Raw genomic sequence first — 20,858 nt, forward strand, 5'->3', positions numbered from 1 at the left:
GTTCCGTTTGTCACCAAAAATCTCTCAAGGCTTTCTTGTTGGCGAGCAAGCATATCTGATCGTATTCACTGATCCCGCCTTCCGCTGCTTCGCACACAATAGGATTAGTTCTTTCCGCATCTCTGCTCAATCCTCACTGATTGTTCCATCTTGCTTTCATTGACAGCAGAATCTGGTCACGACATGATGGATTTTTTTATTTTTAGAGTTCAACCCATTCACTGCCATCGATGGCAAAATTAGCATGATTTAATGGAAGAGCCAATGGTCACATTAGCAACTGGGTGAACTATAAATCATTTTCCACACCCTCTTGGGATGAATATACAGCTAACCTGGGATTCCTCCAATGTGCGGAATGCTTTACTTTTATATCCTGAGGTCACTGAAAAGAGGTAGCAAGTACTCACACTTGTGTAAATAAAGACTCGGGTACAGTGGTTCTCAACTCCGAAACTGGTTTTACGTTTCTCCATGTCGCTCCTGTCCGTGTGTTTTATGAAGATTTCTATCTTTCAAATAATCAATTAGGATCTCAACCGCATTCAATTTTAAAACCTCAGATTGCGTCGATATAATTCCACGCCTCTCTATATTCCAAACGTTGACCTATCGTGGTATTTTGACGCATCAGAGTTTGAATTTTAGATGTTGACTTGCTCAAACTCCAGTGACACAGATTTGTTTTGTTGTTTTTGGAGCGTGAGTGAAAGTGAACCAAGTAAGGCAAAAGGTGAGGGACATGACACGCATAGCTAAAGGATTCCTCTGCAGCGTGTCTGTGTCACAGAGTCTCCGTCTTGTGCCTGTGTGGGCCCGCGTGGGTGTCAAGAGTGGATGACTGTGGCTTTACTGGCAGCGTCTGCAAAGATTTTCCCCCGCAAACATTTTTGAGATGCTCACCGCCGAAGTTTCCCGCAGTTCAAATACACAAACTGGGCTCGTTGCAAACAAACCCCAAGCCTTATTTGCACACGTTCATTGTGGTGTACGTAGTGTATAATGAACTCATATGGGTGAATCTGCAATTCTGCACTTGTTTGGCTGGATCTAAACTGCAAGTCCAAGTGTCAAAACATCCCACATATAAAATGCATTCACTAAATTCTACTTCTATGCATCGCCTAATTCACACACGCTGACCAATTAACAAGCAACCTTTTGAATTGCCTCCCTAAAGAGGCCTGGGTAAATTTAAGGGGAGTCCACATTTATCTGGTCCCAGTTTTTTGGGGGGTCTAATTCACATCATTCACATAACAAAAACCAAATCAAGGCAAACCAAGATTTTAATCGGTTTTTACAAAGAATATATGGTTCCACCAATATCTGACAAAAAAATCATTTCCATAGATTGACAAAACAAACCCACAAAGTAAATATTTTGGTGTTAGTAATTATTTAGACTAAAATCCACCTCTCACCAAAATAAACCTAAAGTGACAAAAAATTATGAGGACGTGACCTGGAATAGCCCCAAAATCAACGGAAAGGTATCAGAGGTCAACAGGAAGTGACCCAGAAATGCCACAAAATCATTAGGAATTGACTCGAAATTACCAGAAAGGGACACAAAATATCTCCAAAATCAGCAGGAAGTGACCCACATAAGTTTAGCAATTAGCATTTAAACATTCCCACAGTCCATCTCTAGAAATGGCATTTTCTAGCATTTATGTCTTATTTACTTATATGTACATTTTCTGACACATTATACCAAATTAGGAGCTGAAACTTTAAGTGTGAATGCATCCTTTTCCCTGATGTGGGTCACATATGAAATGTCAACACGCACACACATACAGTGTAGTGGCTGAGATCAGCAGAGTGGTCTACGCATTGAATCCCTGTCCTACCCCTCCCACTATGTGGCAAATGGGGGGCCGCTCTGGCAGCATGTGCTTACTCAGAGGGATTTTATTCACAGGAATAAATGGCATTTCTTTTCCCCCTTTTTTAACTATGAGGCATATGCCAGGACACCCTCGAGAGAGCTTTCACCAACAGCAGATTCCTGTATTGCTATTAGCTTGCAGGCACACATTAAAAAGGATATATTTTGGAATTTTGACTTTTTATTGTTAGTGGAGCTCCACCCTAATCAGGATGATTGGCATAGAAAATGGATGAATGTCACATACATGTTACTGAAGCACCTGGAAACAGTTTTAAATTAGGAATTAAATGCATGAAATTCCTCCCTAAAGAGTCCCCCGCAGCAGTTTTGTTGGAAATCAGATCCACGTCCCCCCGTTAACAAGCAGAGAGAGACGAGGGGATATTTATAATGTCTTTTGAAAAAAAAGATCAACTCATCTACGGGCCATGGTGGTGTTTGAAAAGGCAGGCCGAGCACTCAGCTGCTGCAATGAAGGAGAAATCTGAGCAGTGCTGAAGGGTGTCGGATTGGGTTTGAGGGAGCGGGATTCCATCCGGCTATTTGGTCGGCCGGCTGCCTGGGCGTTGCGCTCCTGATGCCATAATGGCATTACGGCCCCAAGGGACAAATGTCTGGCAATAGAGGGGAGGGCTAGGCGAGGCAAGGCGCGTCTTTGAAACTCGATGCCTTTGTCCTGGATAACGGCTCGTGGAATTCTTTCCCTTTCTTGTCCTTCGTTGCCACTCATCTGCTCCTCATTACCTCTATCACAAGGGGACAATAGGTGTCAAACCAGAGCCCCCGTGTGAACGCAATAACAACCAGCATTGAGTTCTTTGTATGTAAACAGGCTAGGGTGCACTGTTACCAGGTAGAGACACCAAGATTACTTGTATACATACTCTGTAATTAAGTGGAACTAACTACAAATACTGCTACAGATTCAAGCCCTTTAAGATAAGACGTCCAATCTATACCAACTTGTCCAAATGGATTGAATGTTTACCACTGTCTTTGATAGCTATCAAATGAATAAAATATGTCAGGTCCAAAGAACAGTAATGTTATGCACAGTTTGAACGTCAGTCCTGTGCTATAGAGGAAACAAAATCCATAAACGATGATTTACAGATAATTTTTGAATTCCAGAAACAGCTATTTTTAGGCCCGGCTCAGAACAACATTCACAAGTTAAAGCCGTGCTCGCCGATGAAGTTACAGGGCTGATTAGAATCCGAAAGAAAGCCTCGTCCCAGCAGATAAGCGCTCACACCCGCCCCCCATCTAACAATAGCTATAAACTATTGCGAGTTCATCAAGGGACCACGAGTGCTTTTCTATCATTCACTTATTCGCCCCCTCACCCCTTCCGAATATGTCTGCCATAGGCCTGTTGGTCCTCATTAGCAGAAACAAAGGCTCCGAGATGCATCAAAAGGCTTTTTGTCCTCACTGTCACAGTGAAAAGTCCCAATCCCTGCCCCCCAAAATGCATCTCTAAATCCACACAATATGCACACACACACACACACACACAGAGGATTGCGCGTAGTAAGAGAAAGTGACAGACAAGAGAGGCCTGTGTAACAGCAGGGAGGCCACGGCTGGGACAGCATGGTGCGCCGCAAGCATGCAGTGAGGACCGCAGCTTGATGTCGTCTGGCAGGCACAAGAGAGACTAGAAGTACACACACAGGCTGCTTCTTCTCGTAATATGCAAGTCAAGTGACATAAGTCACTTAATCAGTGCATTCATCTCGTAGAAGTTGAACAAAATTCCATGTTTGCTATCCGTTCAAATTGGCTGTGAACCAACAATGTGTGATCGCCTCATTATTATATACAGAGCTGATATTGAAATCAGAGGCCAAAAAAACTAAAGTTCCTGATTGTTGACGAGCTGGAGTTTTTAGGGTTCCCATTGGGTCTTGAAAAGTTTTGAATGTACTAATCTTGATATTGACATCTGAGAGTTAGTGATTTTTTGTGAGGCTGTGAAATTTGACCTAGATTTGGCATGAAATTCTATTCTTAGGGGTTTTAAAATACCTCCAAGACTTATATTTCACACAATGAAATCTAAAAAAAAACGTGTTTTTTTTGCATTTGAGCACAAATCATGAAGTTCACACACATGATTTTTTTAATGTGGCTATCGAGCATTGAGTTTGACAACTGCAAGTTTTGAGTATTGCCTTTAGATACTGTTTGGGTTCTAAAATTAGGCTCAAACTAAGACATTTTTGTCAACGGCCTCATTTCACTGCCCGTTGAGAACAAAACTTGTATTTACACATCGTTTAGCCTCAGCCTCAAAATTCAGCCTCATATACAGAAACTTTAGTCTACATGCTATTTTCCCATGAATGTAGCTCAAGTGTGAAAAAAGCCTAGAAAGCCTCTCAGCCCTTATTTTGCGAGGGAGTAACAACATCCTGAATTGGTCGAGTGCCTGCAAAGGCAATAAAAAAAGTCTAACACACACACACAAGCAAAAGTTTACAGTGAGGCGCTGAAGTATAATTGCACATTCATCTAAATAAGCACTTGCAAGTGTGTTTACCTGAGAGGACTGTAATCATGAACGATTGTAAAGACTATTGTTGTACAACAGTAACCGTCAGCTATACTTCGAAAAGCGCATGTGGATAAAGAATGTAGACAATAGCGACCAACAAAGCAACGATCCAATCCCCAAAAATCTAAACACAAAACATCATCAACTTTGTCCTTGTCATAGTCCCGGGGTGCTGAAGCGTATCCCACGAAAGGCTTGACTGGTCAGCAGTCAGTTGTAAGGCATGTTAAAAACTATTTCTTTCAAATGTTTGATATTTTTCAGTAACAAAATGATTGGAATTGTTTGTTTTTTAACTGATTTAGGTGAAATGTAACATTGTGTTAAATGTGTACATAATAACAAGGGTTTTTACAGATTTCTTCAAGTGAAATTTAAGATTTTGAAAAAGATTTTAAGACCATTTTGAACATAATTTATTGCCAATTATGGAGCAAATTTCAGGGTAAACCTCACAAAAAATAATTAACTACTTAAAAATAGAACGTCACCCAAAGAATTATATAAGATAGTGAGGAGAACGTCATTGTTGGAACTTCGTGGTTGGATTCTGGTTGACAATTTTCCTTTTCATTGGCATTGAAACTGTTCAGAGTCCTATTTTGGGGTAGACAAAGGAGACAAAGACACTTGAAATGACCGCCCAACCAGACGAAAACAAAAAAATGGTACCCAAGGGCTCATGGATCTTTAGTTGGGGACGGCTGCTGCGGAGATGTAATGACAGCTTTGGGCAACCATAAAGCCCATGGGAGACGCAAACACTCACACACATGCTCACACCTCTAATAATTGCATATGGTATACCCCAAACCACAGAGGTTTGCTCCTTTATAGTTGAGGGACAGACTAGCACACAAAAACACCACATGGGGATGCAGAAAATATTCAGTGTGGCAAACATTCTCGCCCCCGTTGTCATCTGCTACAAGCATCCCACAGGACCTTGCAACGTGAACCTACACACCCGCAAGAGATGCACAGCAATGTCTGGGTATTTTTTATATATATTATATATATATCTTCTGGTTGACGGCGAATATTTTTGTGACGGCGAATATTTTTGTGACAAGTCTCACAATTGTCACAAAGTGAGCATGGGTTTGCAAAATCCGTCTTATTTCTTCACTAAACTTTGACCTCATTTGCTTCTCGGGACGTTTAAGTCTAAATCAGCCAAGTTATTTTTGTTGGTCAGGATTAATTAAGCAATAAGGGTCCTGGTTTAATTCGAAAGATCGTTGGATGACTGGGACGTTCGCCGCTGTCAATTGTAGTGAACGAGTTAAAAGTGCAAAAAGAATTTGGAATCTAAAACAAACAAAGAAAAAGTATCAAGAACTAAAAGGTAGATGTAGTTTACTTGTGAAAACACCAATGCTAATCAAGAAAAAGCTTACTTTTAACCCTTTGGTTGCCATTGACAAAGTTACATGTGGCAGGAACTGCGCAGAAATGTTCGACTGTGAGTAAGATTTTCTGTAAGTGTACCACTAAAGCAAAGTGATAGACAACCTAGCCATTTTTCAGAAAGATTGGACGCCTATCACCGTCAGCGGCAGCCAATGATTTAAAGTCTTGCTTGGTGAGGGGAAAAGCCCAAATAAATACAGTACAGTACATTACATTAACTCTTAGACTAAACTATATCATGCCCTCTACTTCACTCCCAAAATGACACCAGATGTCACACCAAGAGCGCTTTGGTCATGGCACGCCAACCAGAAGAACAAAGTGAGAATTTCCAGGAAATATTTGCGGGATTGAAGTGGCCGAGAAGCCCGAGAGGTTAAAGCCGTCCGGCTTTAATGAGCCACACCGCGTGACTTCTTGCGGTGCTATGCCGGCTAATGGAGAAAAGGGTGTATTAGGTTCATGTCCCCAGGGATACTCAGCGAAGCGATTCCTCAGGGCTAAAAGGCAGAACTGCAGCTACTAATTTCCCCGAATATCACTCATCAAAGTGCCCGACGCCTTTTGGCCAAGGGTTACAGCGGCTCATGTTTTGATATATCAAAGAACCATCATACCAATGTTGACTTAAAATGTCACTTTATGGCGTGTTGACACCTCAAAAACTCCTAATTGGGATCGACAACTGACTTCTACCAATACATAAGTCAGAGCGTTCTCTAGAAGAGTCATAATATTGAAAAAACAGCAGTTTCTTGCAATGCAAGTATTTCCGCTAATAGTGCCAATCTTTTTTTTCCACATCAAAAAAAGGAAAAAAGCTATTATCTAGAATTGCAGGAAGTTATTGCAACAGTCTTCCAGATAACTGAAATGTTGAATTTGTGAGTTTTCCACAAAGTATTAAAAATGATTATACTACATTATAACTGCTGTTATCAAAACTGCTCTACTACCATTAAAAACCCAGAGCAACAAAAGAAGCCTTTGAATTGTTTTCTGGATTAAGTAAAAAGTAGGGCTGGCCCAAATGAATATTTTGATAGTCAACTAATCACTGATTACTTTTGCGATTAGTCAGTATACTTTGTATAAAAACACTTTATATACGGTTATATTAATCTGGGTTTAACAGATTAGCGGGAAATCTGCATTGGAAATAAAAATTACTACGTACTGAGCAAAAATTGGGCTAGGAATACTACGAACAATGTAAGCAAAACTAGATGTTTGCAAATATCCTATTTTTGAGAAAATAAATGAATCAAGGATTCATTACAAAGACAATGGCGAAATATTTTGTTGTTGTTTTAGGTCTAACATATATTTTTGGGTGCAAAACTGATCTCAGCTTTTTAATATCACTAAGGTTTTTAAATACCACATCCCCTTTTTCTTAAACAAAACATTGTTTAACATATGTACATGTTTTATGTTTAAAAAAAAAAGCTAAAAATATTGCCACACAAAAAACTGACAATAGGTACCCCAATCTTATTGGATATTATTATAGCTTTTACAATTCAATTCTTCCTGTCAACAACACAATGGTCCCACGATGCATTGTACAAAACATAGCCAAGCTAATTTTAGAGCTTTTTAGTGCATTTTTTCTCCCTGAAGAGTTACATGACGATTGTCTAGGAATATTCACAAATGCGAAAATGCAATGTCGCAACTCGTGTTCCCGCTCTTGTGAAATTGCAGAGCCAAACATAGCGCCTTGTCACCCATAATAGCGTAAAGCAAACCTAAAGAATTGGATGGAAGATTATGAAGCCAGATTCTGGGAGTGCGCTCACCAACACGTGTTTGTAAGTTTAAATCTGTTGTGCGTGTGTGTCTCCATCCTGCTGTGTTTATGCATCATTAGCAGCTTTGATTACAAAAAGCAAAGCAAAAGAGGGCCTTTTTTTGAAGGTACCCACGGGTGTGATTATGGAGAACCTCATATGTTCTTTTCGCCTCAGGTTGTGTTGCTGCTAGACATTAAAAAAAAGTATCTTTGCGTGCCAGCTGAACACGAATGGCATGCATCAATGTGTAACGTGTGCCTTTTCACTCCACAACACAAAAAATTGGACAATCTATGGGCCTTCGTGCAAAATTGGCTGATTAGACTAAGAAATGTCATGTCCTTTGGAACATTCTTGAAATAAATCTACACATATGCATGTGTTTTTGAGTCTGAACAAGTCAAGGAAGTTGATGAAGCCAGGAAAGTTGTTTCATGTGCACTTGGAAAAGCTCATCTGTGTTCCCCCCCCCTTTTTTTCACCAAGTGGAGATGAAACACTTTAAAGCTTGTGGAAAAAAAAGCTTTGCGAGTCCCTTAGACAAGGCAGTAAAAACAAACGTGTAACATCTCAGGAGCCCCCGCATCACACGTTTGGCAACTACCATCTAGTAACTCCTGATGCCTTTTCCATGGGGTGATTATTGACGGTGCTACTCCCACCTGCTCTTCCAGCGCGGGGTCCTTGCATTGGACTGGAAATGAATTCTTCTCGTGCCACAACACATGCTTAAGCAATTATTAGGCACAAGGCCATGAAAACGAGGGGGCAAGAAATCACTTTTTACATCAGGTGAAATGAAGCGAGTGGTGTGCAACTTCTGTACAGAAAGGCTTTTGGAGATTAGAAGCAACAGGATAAGACAATATTTTTTTAAAAATCAATAATTGAATACTGCATCAGGATAACAAAATTAGGTTGACAACCCCATTTTCCCCTAAAAGAAATATTCAAATAAGCGGCTTAAGTCTGTTTTGCTATGGACTTTAAACGCAAGTGTAACGTGAATTATGGATCAGCTGTTGTGACCAAATCCGATACGCCAAAAATAGCCATATCGTACGCCATTGGCCAATTTAAAAGCAGGTCATTTTTAGAACAACACTGGTATGAATATGACAATCAATTTAAACGGAGAAGAAAAAAATATTGACTTGGCTAAATATGCAAATACTTCACCGAGACTAAGTTTATTTATTTAAAAAAAAAATTTTTTAGAGTAATGGCAGCCAAAAAGTGCATTTTCTATTTATGACCTAATTTGTTTTTGGGCATGAGACACATAAGGCAACCTAGAAAAAAACAACACAAGCAACATAACCCAAACCTCTCTCCACTTTGAAAAATACATGGCAAACCTCATGAGCATCAACAAAACAGCAACTCAAACAAAAAAACAAACAAAGAACAGATCACAAAAACCCACAATAGGCACTCATACATAGTTCAATAATAATTCCTCTACCCATGGACAGTTCTGGTAGGAATGACACCTTTTGTATCTTTTTCTTTGGCTGGGTGGGGGTTCAAATGACTAAAGTTGGCTGGATAAAAGCAGGTGGGGGTCACCTAGCGCTATTTAAAGAGCAGGGCACAACACTTCAAAACATTTATGCCCCTCTGGGAGCAGCATGTATTTTGTTGTGCATGACAGCACAGTAAAAAAAAAACAGAACTGTGCATTCTTTACTAGAACTATTTGTGCACTTCTGTGGAACTGGCGCTGCATGATAAGATGTTATAGCACATTACATTGGCAGATTACCAGCAACTATTGAGGATTTTTTTTAGATTGACAACCGGCATAAACGCCGGAAGCAAGTGCAACATGCACATTGAAAAAAAAGAAAAGTGATGAAAATGGTGTTTTGCACTTACCAAGTAGCAGGCATAAGATGTCCAGGGCAACTAGAAGCTTTCTTTTGCTGCTGTCGACACCGTTGTTGTTTAACGTGGAGTTCCCTCCGTTCCTTGTCTCTTGAGCCATGGCTTTTTCATACATGTAGTTTTGCATTAGGGACCTCCACTCGTTTCGGCTTCCAATCCCACAGGCGCTCGCGCACCACGCAGTACTGACAGTTCTTTAGGAACAACAACAAAAGAAAAGAAATGCAAAAGTCGTGTCAAGTGGAGAGTTTCTTTTTGTTTTTTGGTTGTTTTTTTACGCCGATGACTACTGAATGAGTGTCAGCCAAAATGGTACTTTGTGGCGCTATTGAGAAAAGTGGCGCACATCAACAGACGCTCTTGTTATATCTTCAAGCTTCTACTGCTCCTCCTCTAGCGCTTCCTCCCCCTTCTTTCTCTCCCACTCTCTGTCTCGCTCTCTCTCTTTTTTTCCTCCCTCAGCCGGTAGAATGTCCGCAAGGCTCAGCCCTCAAACGCCTTCATCCTAGCATGGAAAACTTTTTCCCCTTCCCAGCATTGAGGAGCCCGGACAGCTAAACGCCTCAACTGTGACCCTAGTGGCAATATGCGGTAAGACAGGCGCACTCGAGCGTTTTAGTCTAGAAAAATAAGTTTTTAGTGACACTTACTGGCCACTAATATAAGGACACCATAGAAATATTGGGGTGTTTAAATGATCAATGAATCAAGAGCAAAATTAAATTACATTAAAAAACATAAAATAACCAATTTCAGGCAACTGGAGCCAATATAAATTCAATACATTTGAATTGGAATCATTGTCAACCGTCCCACCTCAAAAGATTTGGACATCAAATGTGGTCAAATGCATCCAATGAGGTAAATATAAGAACTTTGTAAAACTTGTTGCATTTGTTCTAAAACAATAGACCTCTCCTAGCAACAATGGTCATGTGAAATACAGTTGCACATAGTACAGAATTATGGAAATCGTGCATTCCTCAGACGAAATGCAGTGAAACAAGATATGAAATCATAAAGCAGCTGTACCTAGAAAACAATCAATTGCTCAACATGTTGTGTCATATTAAAATCATACATTTTAGAAAGACAATTCCACTTGACCTGCAACCCTAGTGACTATAAAGCTGTTCAGAAAATGAAATTAACAGATAATTAAGATTTGCGCCTTTAATAAGCCCTGGGATCACAATCAAATTCATCACATTTCAAATTGGGCCCATTAAAACGTCTTTATTTTCATTACAAATGTATGACAACCATCATTTTTCATACTTACTGGGAAATACTAGCCTAAATTAAATTTTTCTGCACTATTTAATGTCAGAAATAGGAAATTCCCTGTCTTTTCAATTTAATAAACTAAATTCTTTCTGTTATGATTCACACGAAATCTATTTGCAATGGAGGTTTGGCAAAGATTATTGCCTATTGTTGCAATACAAATGGATATACTTGTAGAATGATTCAGCAAATAATTGAATAGCCATCATAAGAGCAAACCAGTCAGAAAATTAATTTAACTGCTGAAAAGTATTATGAAATCTGCAGTTTGGGCTTTTAATCAGTTGTTTAATTGACTAGAAAGAAGTAGCTCATTGACTTGAATGTAAATGGAGTAATTTCAAATGGTAGCTTTAGTTCTTGGAAAATACTCAAATAAATCATTAAATGATTATGAAACGTGACTCTTTTCGGACCAAGGAAGTGGAATGAGAAGGAATAATAGGGAATTTAAACATATATACGTACTGCACATAAATGTAGGCAATCCAGTACATAAGCGAACCGATTTCCTAAATTCGGCCTATCCTGCCACCTAGCGGCCACAACTACGAATTACTCCAGGTCCAACCTGCGCGAGATTCAGTCTAGTACTTACTATTCATAGTCATTGCGTAGTTTTATTGCACAGTCCAATTTTTCACTTTTTGTTTTGGATGAACGTTTAATACGCAACATTGGAGACGAAGCCAGTCGACACTTGAAACTTGCTAACAAGGGAGCGACATGAAGCAGCGTGTCCGCTAATAGTCACCTTTAAAGCCGGGAGAGGCGGGGGGCAAAGACGCTAAGCGATCCTCCCTCCCTCCCTCCCATCCACGCGCCCCGCTGGGTGTCAGGCGAGCCAACCGAGCACACCCACTCGAACTACTCGCCCACGGAGCCCCGGCCGTCGCCGAACCGCAAAGATGGCAGAGCGGCAACAGCAGAAGCACGAAGGCAGGGTTAAAATCGGCCATTACATCCTGGGCGACACGCTCGGTGTCGGGACCTTCGGCAAAGTAAAGAGTTAAGTCGTGTTTACATTTGAGTGCTTATAGCTTTTGGGAATTTAGTAGTCGGGGTAAACCCCATCCACTCCCCTTTTTTGGACGTGACGAAGCCAAGTTAGAGATGGTTAGTTGTTTTGCGTATCTTACGCCGAGTAACGCTTGCAACGCATTTAACTTAAGCTTAGTTGCGTTTCGAGAATACGCCCGCTCGCTTGAAAGTCAAATTCTACCACCCAAACCAACCACCGTCGATCTTGCCACGGGGCAGGTGGATTTACCGGCAGAATAAAAATCAACTAGAATTTAATAATAACACGCATCGTGTATTGTATTATAATACAGATTGTCATATTTTTTACGCCTGTGTTGCAGTAAAGGACACCGATTTAGCTTGTCACTAATTAGACAGCTCAATGTCAATCTCGTCGCGATGGTACTTAAAATAATCATTTAAATGTTTTATAACTCACCCACAGCCACGCATTGTGTTGTTTTATTTCATTGGATTTCGCACCAGCTGGTTTGGAACACCTGATGACCTTGTAAGCTTGAACTCGCACGATCCAGTGAAACAAGATATTGAATCCTGACGCAGCTGTACCTACAAAGCAATCAACTGTTCAACACGTTGTGTCATATTAAAATTATACATTTTAGAAAGACAATAACAAATAAATCGCAGCCCTAGTGAGTATAAACTGAATCCGAAAATGGAAAAAAAAAAACTTAATTTATTTTAGAAAACTCATTTACTGTGACCCACAAAACGGATGCTTGTTACTTAGAGCCAATAAAGACTTGTCATCTTCCCCCGTGTTTGAGCTAATATTTTACAATTCTAGCTGGAAAGTGGAACTTAAATAATGAAAAGCAGTGCAACAGGTTTAAAAAAACAACCATCAGCAATCATTCTCCCTTAGCACCCACATGCACCCACCTGCAAATCCTGAATAAGATCTTGTACTCCATAAGTAGCAAAATAAGTGCAAATAGTTTAAACCTTAGTGCGATAAATGACAGTTCGACATTGTGTCAGAAATATTCATGTCAAACCCAGACGATGTTTTTTTTCCTTCACTGTCAGCCAGCACATCTACAAAAAGATCCCGTGGCATATTCCCAAAGACAAGAAAAATTGTGACTGCTTCTCTATGAGAACATACCCACTCATTTCTTTCCCAAGCAAACAATGGATCTTAAACTTAAATGTTTTTTTCTTATTTGGCCCAATAATAGTTGTTTTTGTATCCCTGCTTCGAAAATGTTTTATCTTATTAACACGCCACAGGATAATAGCCAAGGCCATTCTTTCAGAGACGTCTGACATTCAGGCGTTTGCTAACTTTATTAAAGGGCACGACAACACCATCATCATGTCCATCCCAGAAGAAAGAATCTTGTTTAATCACACACCCACACACACAAAAAATCCTCTTTTCTTGATGTGCATTTGTGGAGAAAAGCTTGAAAGTCACTATTTCCAGGAACTGACCGCCATGAGTAATGGCAGATATTTTATGAATACTGGTACTATATTAAACACCCAAATGTGAGTATGCCCAAAATGGCCGACCTTCCCCGTTACCAAGTACCCATTATCACGTGTGTGTACTTGACTCCATCAGTGTGTAATGCACGTTAGGTACTATAGCTGACATCACAAAATGGCTGCATTTTTATTTCTTTAAACCAGGGGGTGGCGCACACGTGGCTCTCGAGCCGCATGTAGCTCCCGACCAAAATAAATGCGGCTCTTTTCTTTGCTTCTTATCATATTTTGTATCTACTATGGCTCTTTGCCTCCTTTCATGTTTCTCTAATTTTATTCTCTCTTAAAACACACTCAAATTCTTCAGGGCCCATTGTAAACAAATTGGAAATTATATTAAAAAAATTATTTGGCAGGTTGGATTTTTTTTTATGCCGCTTCTGACTTAAGGTGTGGCTCTTTGACTCAGTTTTAAAAAAAATTTTCAATAGACACATGTAAAAAAAAAATACAATTAGCATATTTAAATACTTTGAATACCTTTTGCTTGAATGTCATTTATACTATATGCTGCCATTTGTTTTAAGATGGCAAATAATGCATTGGTACATATTGTTTTAGTTTGCCTGTTTTGTTTTGTTGTTTTTTTCTCAGTCGGGGAGCACCAGTTGACAGGGCACAAAGTGGCAGTAAAGATCCTAAACAGACAGAGGATCCGCAGCTTGGATGTCGTGGGCAAAATCAAACGAGAGATCCAGAATCTAAAACTATTTAGGCACCCGCACATCATCAAACTGTGAGTAGAGAAGCTCACAGTTACATTTCTAGTGCTTTCATTTGCTCTGCTCGTTGCTCTTTGTTTACCACAGCTGCACCACACGCCTGCGAGGCTCACAGAAGGTAGAACGAACACGGAACAGCCTGCTACAGTTAATATAGCATTCTTTGCCTGGCTAAATCCTCTTCAAGGGGTCCTGGCTCTGCTTGTATTTTCCCTCTGACCTTGCCCACTTCCTTCCTTGGCTCTCCTTCTGCCAAACCACGTCTCGACAATCTCCGTGTTATTTTTAGACCCCCTCCGAGGGGCAGGCCTCCGTCAACCTGCCAGTTAGGGCAGATATGCGAACTCGGCGCTAGTGTGCTGTGGATCGATGCTACAAAGACACTTTTACAAGGCACTGGGGGACATTAAATGAACCCGTAGATGGTGATCAACAGCCAAATTGCTTACGGGCAACCATTCATGAGATAGGGCCTTTTATTCCTGGTGACCTTTTATCTATCCATCTATCTATCTACCTAATAATCATTCGGCCAACTCAGCAGTGCCTTGCCTTGCTTTTTTTCTTTTAGTGCCAGCATGAATTATGAATACTGTAAATACATTACTAGAAGGCTTTGAGTTCAGACTGCAGCCTTGTACCAAGTTTTTTATGTATTTATAGTTTTGTAGAACCTAAAGGTTCGGTATATAAAACGGAATTATGTTTGTATTTCAGGTACCAAGTGATAAGCACACCCACAGATTTCTTCATGGTCATGGAATATGTGTCTGGTGGAGAGCTCTTTGACTACATCTGTAAACATGGACGGGTAAGAAATTCAGGTGGAATGCGGTTGTTTCCGCTTTCACAGAGATAAGAATGCTTCATCCACAGTCAGAGCAAATTCATAAACTGAAACTCAAATATGTTCCAAACAATCTTTTGTAATGTCCCTCCCTTCTCCTTCGTGTGCCAGGTGGAGGATACCGAAGCTCGCCGCCTTTTCCAACAAATAATCTCGGCCGTTGACTACTGCCACAGACATATGGTGGTCCACAGAGACCTCAAGCCTGAGAATGTGCTGCTGGATGCCAACAAGAATGCCAAGATCGCTGACTTTGGTAGGATTATCTTAAAGGAAACTCAAACGTAGCCAATTTCTCGTGGGATACTATTTTTTTTTCAACTTCTTTGCTGGCTTTGACAGTAATTGACTATCACTGTTAATTTTAGACATTGAATTAGTATACACTTTGAATTGAAGAGTTTAAATGCAGTTGCCAACAAGCCTGGCAATTGAACTTTATAAATGGCTTCTGATCCGCCTGGCAAAGGTAATACTACCCCTTGGCTTTTGAATTAAATTAAATTAAATAGGGATTTCGTGTGAGCATATTAATCCAATTTGGAAGTTTTATTTTAACCGTAACCCAAGTTTTCGGGTAATGTTGTGGTGATATGATCGTGAACACACGCTGTCATGTATTTAACATCGTTCGATCTATGTTACATTTGAAAATAATGCAAAAATAGTCTGAACTAATGCCTTCAAATTGGCTACGAAAGTTACTCCTAGAGTACAAATCCAATATAATTTTGACATTTTTCAACCTTTTGTAGCTGAAACATTCCAAACATTTGAATGAAAACTAACGTTTTTAACAAAACTGCTTATCCAAAAGATGATGGTATTGACCAATTTGTTCCCCTTAATTTGATTGTGATCATTGCCTAACCAATTGATTCAGACCGAGCAATGTTTCCAATTTCATGACAGTACGATATCTATCTTAGAACAAGAATGCAATATTTGCCAATACGTCACAATTTAATTTGATTCAATAGCCTTTGATCGATTCTGATCAATGTATAGTTTCACTGCCAGTTAGTCAAGGAATTAATACTTATTAATCAATAAATACATTTTAAAAACACCATTGTTTTTTACCCAATTCTGGAAATAATTAAATTGGGCCTGATTTCTCATCACTTGATTGGACATCCCTATTTCAGACTTCATATAAATTTATTGAATGCTGTATGACCATGAGGTGGGTCAAAGCATTTTCCAAAACACACTTCTGAACGGTTGGGGTTGCGAGTTGTCAAGGGAGGTCACCTAGCAACGGGCAGGTCACATATCAACCCTGGCAAGACGCCTTGAGGCCCAGTGTCATCTGATAGGGAGTGAACTGTAGGGGAGGCGCTTCTGGGGGAAGAGGGGAGAAAATTGGAGGGGGGGGGGTTGTTGGCGTGCTTCAGATTGGCAAGCAGGTAGGGTGGGAAATAGTAAAGGACACCACAGTTGAAAGATAAATGGACGTTAAGCACGTAGCCGGGCGTCTGGTGTCTGAGTGTTTGGCTCAGGGCCTGACAATCACAAGCAGTGTCATCCCATTAGGTGAGCTTTGTTGCTGGAAGCTTAGAGACTTGGCCGCTAAATGGGGATAAAGATATCAGTGCGCTCTTTCTCTCGTAAACTCGCCAGCCTGTCTGATAACAGTCCCTTGTTACGCTCAGATGTTTATTAACGTATTCATTGCCATGTTCACTATTCTTTGTTTTGTTGTGTGATAGGTTTGTCAAACATGATGTCTGACGGGGAGTTCCTGAGGACAAGTTGCGGTTCGCCCAACTATGCTGCCCCTGAGGTCATCTCGGGACGGTCTGTGTGTTTAATATTGCAATGGGGTTTAAAGGACCAATATGTAAAATTGGTGGCTAAAAATGGTACTGCAATCAGGATCAAAATATTTAAACGCACTTCTTCCACTTTGGGCTGGGTGTTTTGGATTTGGGAAATAAACCTGCTTTATCATACCAAAGTTGCATTTCAACCTGAAACTAGAAAATGGAGTTTCTGGGGAAATTGTGGGTAGCTTTGCTCAGACAAGGGCACGTAAGTACACGTGCTTGTTGAAGCATGTGTTTGTACTACAAGTAAATGTACTTCAAGTACACACAAAACACATACTTGTGATTTTAGTACACATCAAAAACACGTACTTGTAGTACCATCTGGGATACCTGATTTTGAAAGGCCACTTGCTAGATATACCGACTTTTATTTATATTTTTCACTACCACTACACATTACAAAAATGAAAGTGTTTTTTCCTAATCTATTAAACTTGATTCTTTCTGCCAGCATGCACATGAAAAGTTGTCTTTCCCTTTATTATTAATTAATAAATAAGTAATTCATACTATCATACCTTGTCATCAGGCTGTACGCGGGCCCCGAAGTAGACATATGGAGCTGCGGCGTAATCCTGTACGCGCTGCTGTGCGGAACGCTGCCCTTTGACGACGACCACGTGCCCACGCTGTTCAAAAAAATCAGAGGGGGTGTTTTCTACATCCCCGAGTACCTGACGCGCTCCGTGGCTTCGTTGCTGATGCACATGCTGCAGGTGGATCCACTGAAGAGAGCTACCATTAAGGACATCAGGTGGGGAAAAGTCTAAATTTGAAAGAGGACAGAGAGAAAATGCTTTGACCTTTTATCAGGGAACACGAGTGGTTCAAACAAGATCTGCCGAATTACCTGTTCCCGGAAGACCCGTCGCATGACACCACAGTCTTGGACGAGGAGGCCGTCAAAGAGGTGTGCGATAAGTTCGAGTGCAACGATTCTGAGGTGTTATCCAGCCTCTACAGTGGTGATCCTCAGGTAACAGTCATTACCATTTAATAACCCATCATCTACACTCAGGCATTTATATTTGATGTTCTTCCACTTGGTGTCCACGCAGGACCAGCTGGCGGTGGCCTATCACCTGATCATAGACAACCGGCGTATCATGACGCAGGCCAGCGAGTTCTACCTGGCCTCCAGTCCGCCACAGGGCTCCTTCATGGAGGAGGGCATGCCACTCCCGCCAGGGGTAAAGCCACACCCGGAGCGGATGCCGCCACTGTTGGTCGACAGCCCCAAGGCGCGCTGTCCGCTTGACGCTCTCAACACCACTCGACCCAAGCCACTCGCCGTCAAGAAGGCCAAGTGGCACCTGGGCATCCGGAGCCAAAGTCGGCCTTATGACATCATGGCTGAGGTTTATAGGGCCATGAAGCACCTAGGATTTGACTGGAAGGTAGGTAGACTATGGATTTTTAAAATACACCGAAAGACTAGGCCATTTGTAAAGGGTAGGTGGGTGGCTAAGTAGTCTGTGAGCAAGTTCACTTAAATCCATAGTTCTGGATCTACACCCCTAGTTAACATTTACTCATTTGAAGTATAGAAAATTTCAAAGATTTAGCAATGCAAAAAACACATCTGATTACCAACAAAGGGCGCAGAAATGAAGCTGTTCACCATCAAAGGAAAGCCTTAACAAGCAGATGAGGTCGTTTATATTAGCCAAGACTGTAGGGACCACACTGAGATACTGAGGAGACATCAACGATTGTTAAACGACTCAGATATGGATGTTCAAACAAAGTGTGTATTCCAGTAGGCACATTGAAATGTCACGGTGCAAACGAGACATTGTTCAGGACTGAAGGAAACAGACTGGATCAAATCGTACTCTCAAACAATCTACGAGTATTACAATGGCGATTGACGTAATGAGCACTTGACATAGAAATTCAATACACACCTGTGCTTCTGCGGTAGGTGGTGAACCCGTACCATCTTCGAGTGCGCAGGAAAAACCCAGTGACGGGCAATCTAGTGAAAAGACTCGATCAAATCTTACTCTCAAACAATCTACGAGTATTACAATGGCGATTGACGTAATGAGCACTTGACATAGAAATTCAATACACACCTGTGCTTCTGCGGTAGGTGGTGAACCCGTACCATCTTCGAGTGCGCAGGAAAAACCCAGTGACGGGCAATCTAGTGAAAAGACTCGATCAAATCTTACTCTCAAACAATCTACGAGTATTACAATGGCGATTGACGTAATGAGCACTTGACATAGAAATTCAATACACACCTGTGCTTCTGCGGTAGGTGGTGAACCCGTACCATCTTCGAGTGCGCAGGAAAAACCCAGTGACGGGCAATCTAGTGAAAATGAGCTTGCAGCTTTACCAGGTGGACAACCGATCCTACTTATTGGACTTCAAAAGCATCGACGGTCAGTGATAAACAACAATCAAGCATCTTACTAAAATTTAACCGAGCCACTCTGTGCTAACAGACGACATCATTGAAACGGCGGGTTTCAAGTCCGGCTCGTCCACCCCTCAGCGATCTGGCTCGACGGCGGGCCTCCATCGGCCTCGCCTTAGCATCGACTCGGCGAGTCAGACTGCGGAAATACCTCAACTCAGCTCGTCCCTGCCTGGCTCGCTTTGCGGCAGTTCCCCGTCCCTCGTTCCGCGCCAGGGCTCGCACACCATGGATTTCTTCGAAATGTGCGCCAGTCTCATTACCACATTGGCTCGCTGAGTGGGTTGGACGCCAGGTGAAGGAGAAGACAATCAGTCTTGGTGTCAAAAGCAACCTGCTTTTGGACAGAATGTCAAAAGGAGCCAAGAGATCTCCCCACAACATGGTTAAGGTTAGAAAAAAAATACCTATAATCCCTTTTTCCACTTCTGGGACATCACAGCCCACCGTTACGCTTCATCCTGATGCTGATCAGAGGTCAGTTTGAAGTCTTGAGGGAGTACTTCGATGAGTCATTTCTGGAGCTATGTGGAAAAGGCTGTTATCCATGTATGCTATATTTATATCAAAGTCACAGGATGTAGCTAAACAAACTAAATCACTTTACAGTTCAATAATCAAATTCAGATTGCTATTTATTTTTGGGGAGAGAGTATTTTATTTTTAAGCATCAATGTCATTATTTAATAACTTTTATGACCACTATTGCATTTATGTTACGGTAGTGACACGCACCATCTCTTTAAGGAATTGAACCTCCAAAGCCAGCCTTCAAATCGCTGGTTGCAGTCTACGTCCATGGGCGTCCAGTCAGTCTATTGAGAAACCAATGATTGCGGCCAGCCATTCGCAGTCGATGCTAGCCATTAGGTTAGCCTACACACGTGCATAATTAAAACCAAACATGCATAAACACTAACACAGCTACTTATGAGAAAACTAAAGCATGAATAGTTGAGAAAACCACCAAAGTTTTTACACTTTCCTCATAATGTCACTAGATAGCTGCAAAGCAGAAGTGAATAGATATTAGATGAAATCCTGAAGCACTATGAGATGGTGTCTGTTTGTTCACATTAACTTTCCTCCAGCTGCCTTAAACAAATGAAATTTACTTGTGTGTGAGGTATCTGCATCACATAGCGTTTATGAATGTAAAATATGGAGGAATGTTTGTAGTTTAGTGGTTCTTATTGCAGATGTGCACCCGTTGCCTTCCATTTTGTTTTAACCAGTAATGTTCACGTCAGTATAACATGTCATAAAAATTAAATGTACAAACCCAGTAGAATGAGTCAAAAGGAAAATCTTGAAATTGTGATATTCCTGAAACAAACATGACATTATACAATATACAACATCTTATTACAACAAATTTAACAAATCGATATGGCCAGGACTTTATTTACTTTTTCATATCATTTAAACTGTTCATTTTGATTTATAACAGCTAGTGTTAATCTAAAAAGAAATCAACATTTAATCTTTAAAATTGTATATTTTGTCTTCTTATGAATAAAAACGAACAAAAATTCCAGGTCAATTACAACTGCTCAAGTGTAAATGGGCGGTAAATTAGGGCAAGGTATATATTTTAAAAATCAATGAGATAATGAATCAAAATAACACAATTTAGCCAGAAACCTGA

At 40.8% G+C, this 20,858-nt stretch overlaps 2 protein-coding genes across 4 annotated transcripts in view; one reads left to right on the forward strand and one right to left on the reverse strand.

Moving 5' to 3' along the window:
- Positions 1-18,764, reverse strand: part of plpp3 (phospholipid phosphatase 3) — a 35,760-nt gene extending 16,996 nt beyond the window's left edge. For 2 of the 3 annotated variants that reach the window (XM_077606937.1, XM_077606938.1), the window contains exons 1-3: positions 17,301-18,764; positions 12,303-12,433; positions 9,545-9,747 (exon numbers count right to left, since the gene is read on the reverse strand). In XM_077606937.1, coding sequence (XP_077463063.1) covers positions 9,545-9,747; positions 12,303-12,316 — 217 coding nt within the window. In that variant the 5' untranslated portion in view covers positions 12,317-12,433; positions 17,301-18,764. Of the gene's footprint in view, positions 1-9,544; positions 10,023-12,302; positions 12,434-17,300 lie in introns of those variants that run through there. The other variant, XM_077606940.1, reaches the window with a different exon arrangement.
- Positions 11,492-20,720, forward strand: prkaa2 (protein kinase, AMP-activated, alpha 2 catalytic subunit). Its single transcript, XM_077606936.1, has 10 exons — positions 11,492-11,848; positions 13,976-14,117; positions 14,821-14,914; positions 15,062-15,206; positions 16,663-16,750; positions 17,312-17,536; positions 17,596-17,758; positions 17,841-18,179; positions 19,049-19,175; positions 19,239-20,720. The coding sequence occupies exons 1-10, from the start codon at positions 11,749-11,751 to the stop codon at positions 19,487-19,489; spliced, it is 1,674 nt and encodes a 557-aa protein (XP_077463062.1). The 5' UTR covers positions 11,492-11,748; the 3' UTR covers positions 19,490-20,720.
- The last annotated feature ends 138 nt before the right edge of the window (positions 20,721-20,858 follow it).

This window comes from Stigmatopora argus, chromosome 8, assembly GCF_051989625.1.
Source record: "Stigmatopora argus isolate UIUO_Sarg chromosome 8, RoL_Sarg_1.0, whole genome shotgun sequence".
In the NCBI taxonomy this organism is placed as follows: Eukaryota; Metazoa; Chordata; class Actinopteri; order Syngnathiformes; family Syngnathidae; genus Stigmatopora; species Stigmatopora argus.

Coding starts and splice junctions, on each gene's coding strand:
- prkaa2 (XM_077606936.1), top strand. CDS start 11,749: ATGGCAGAGCGGCAACAGCAGAAGCACGAAGGCAGGGTTAAAATCGGC. Junction 16,751..17,311: donor CCTGAGGTCATCTCGGGACG/GTCTGTGTGTTT, acceptor CCTTGTCATCAG/GCTGTACGCGGGCCCCGAAG. Junction 18,180..19,048: donor ACCTAGGATTTGACTGGAAG/GTAGGTAGACTA, acceptor CTTCTGCGGTAG/GTGGTGAACCCGTACCATCT.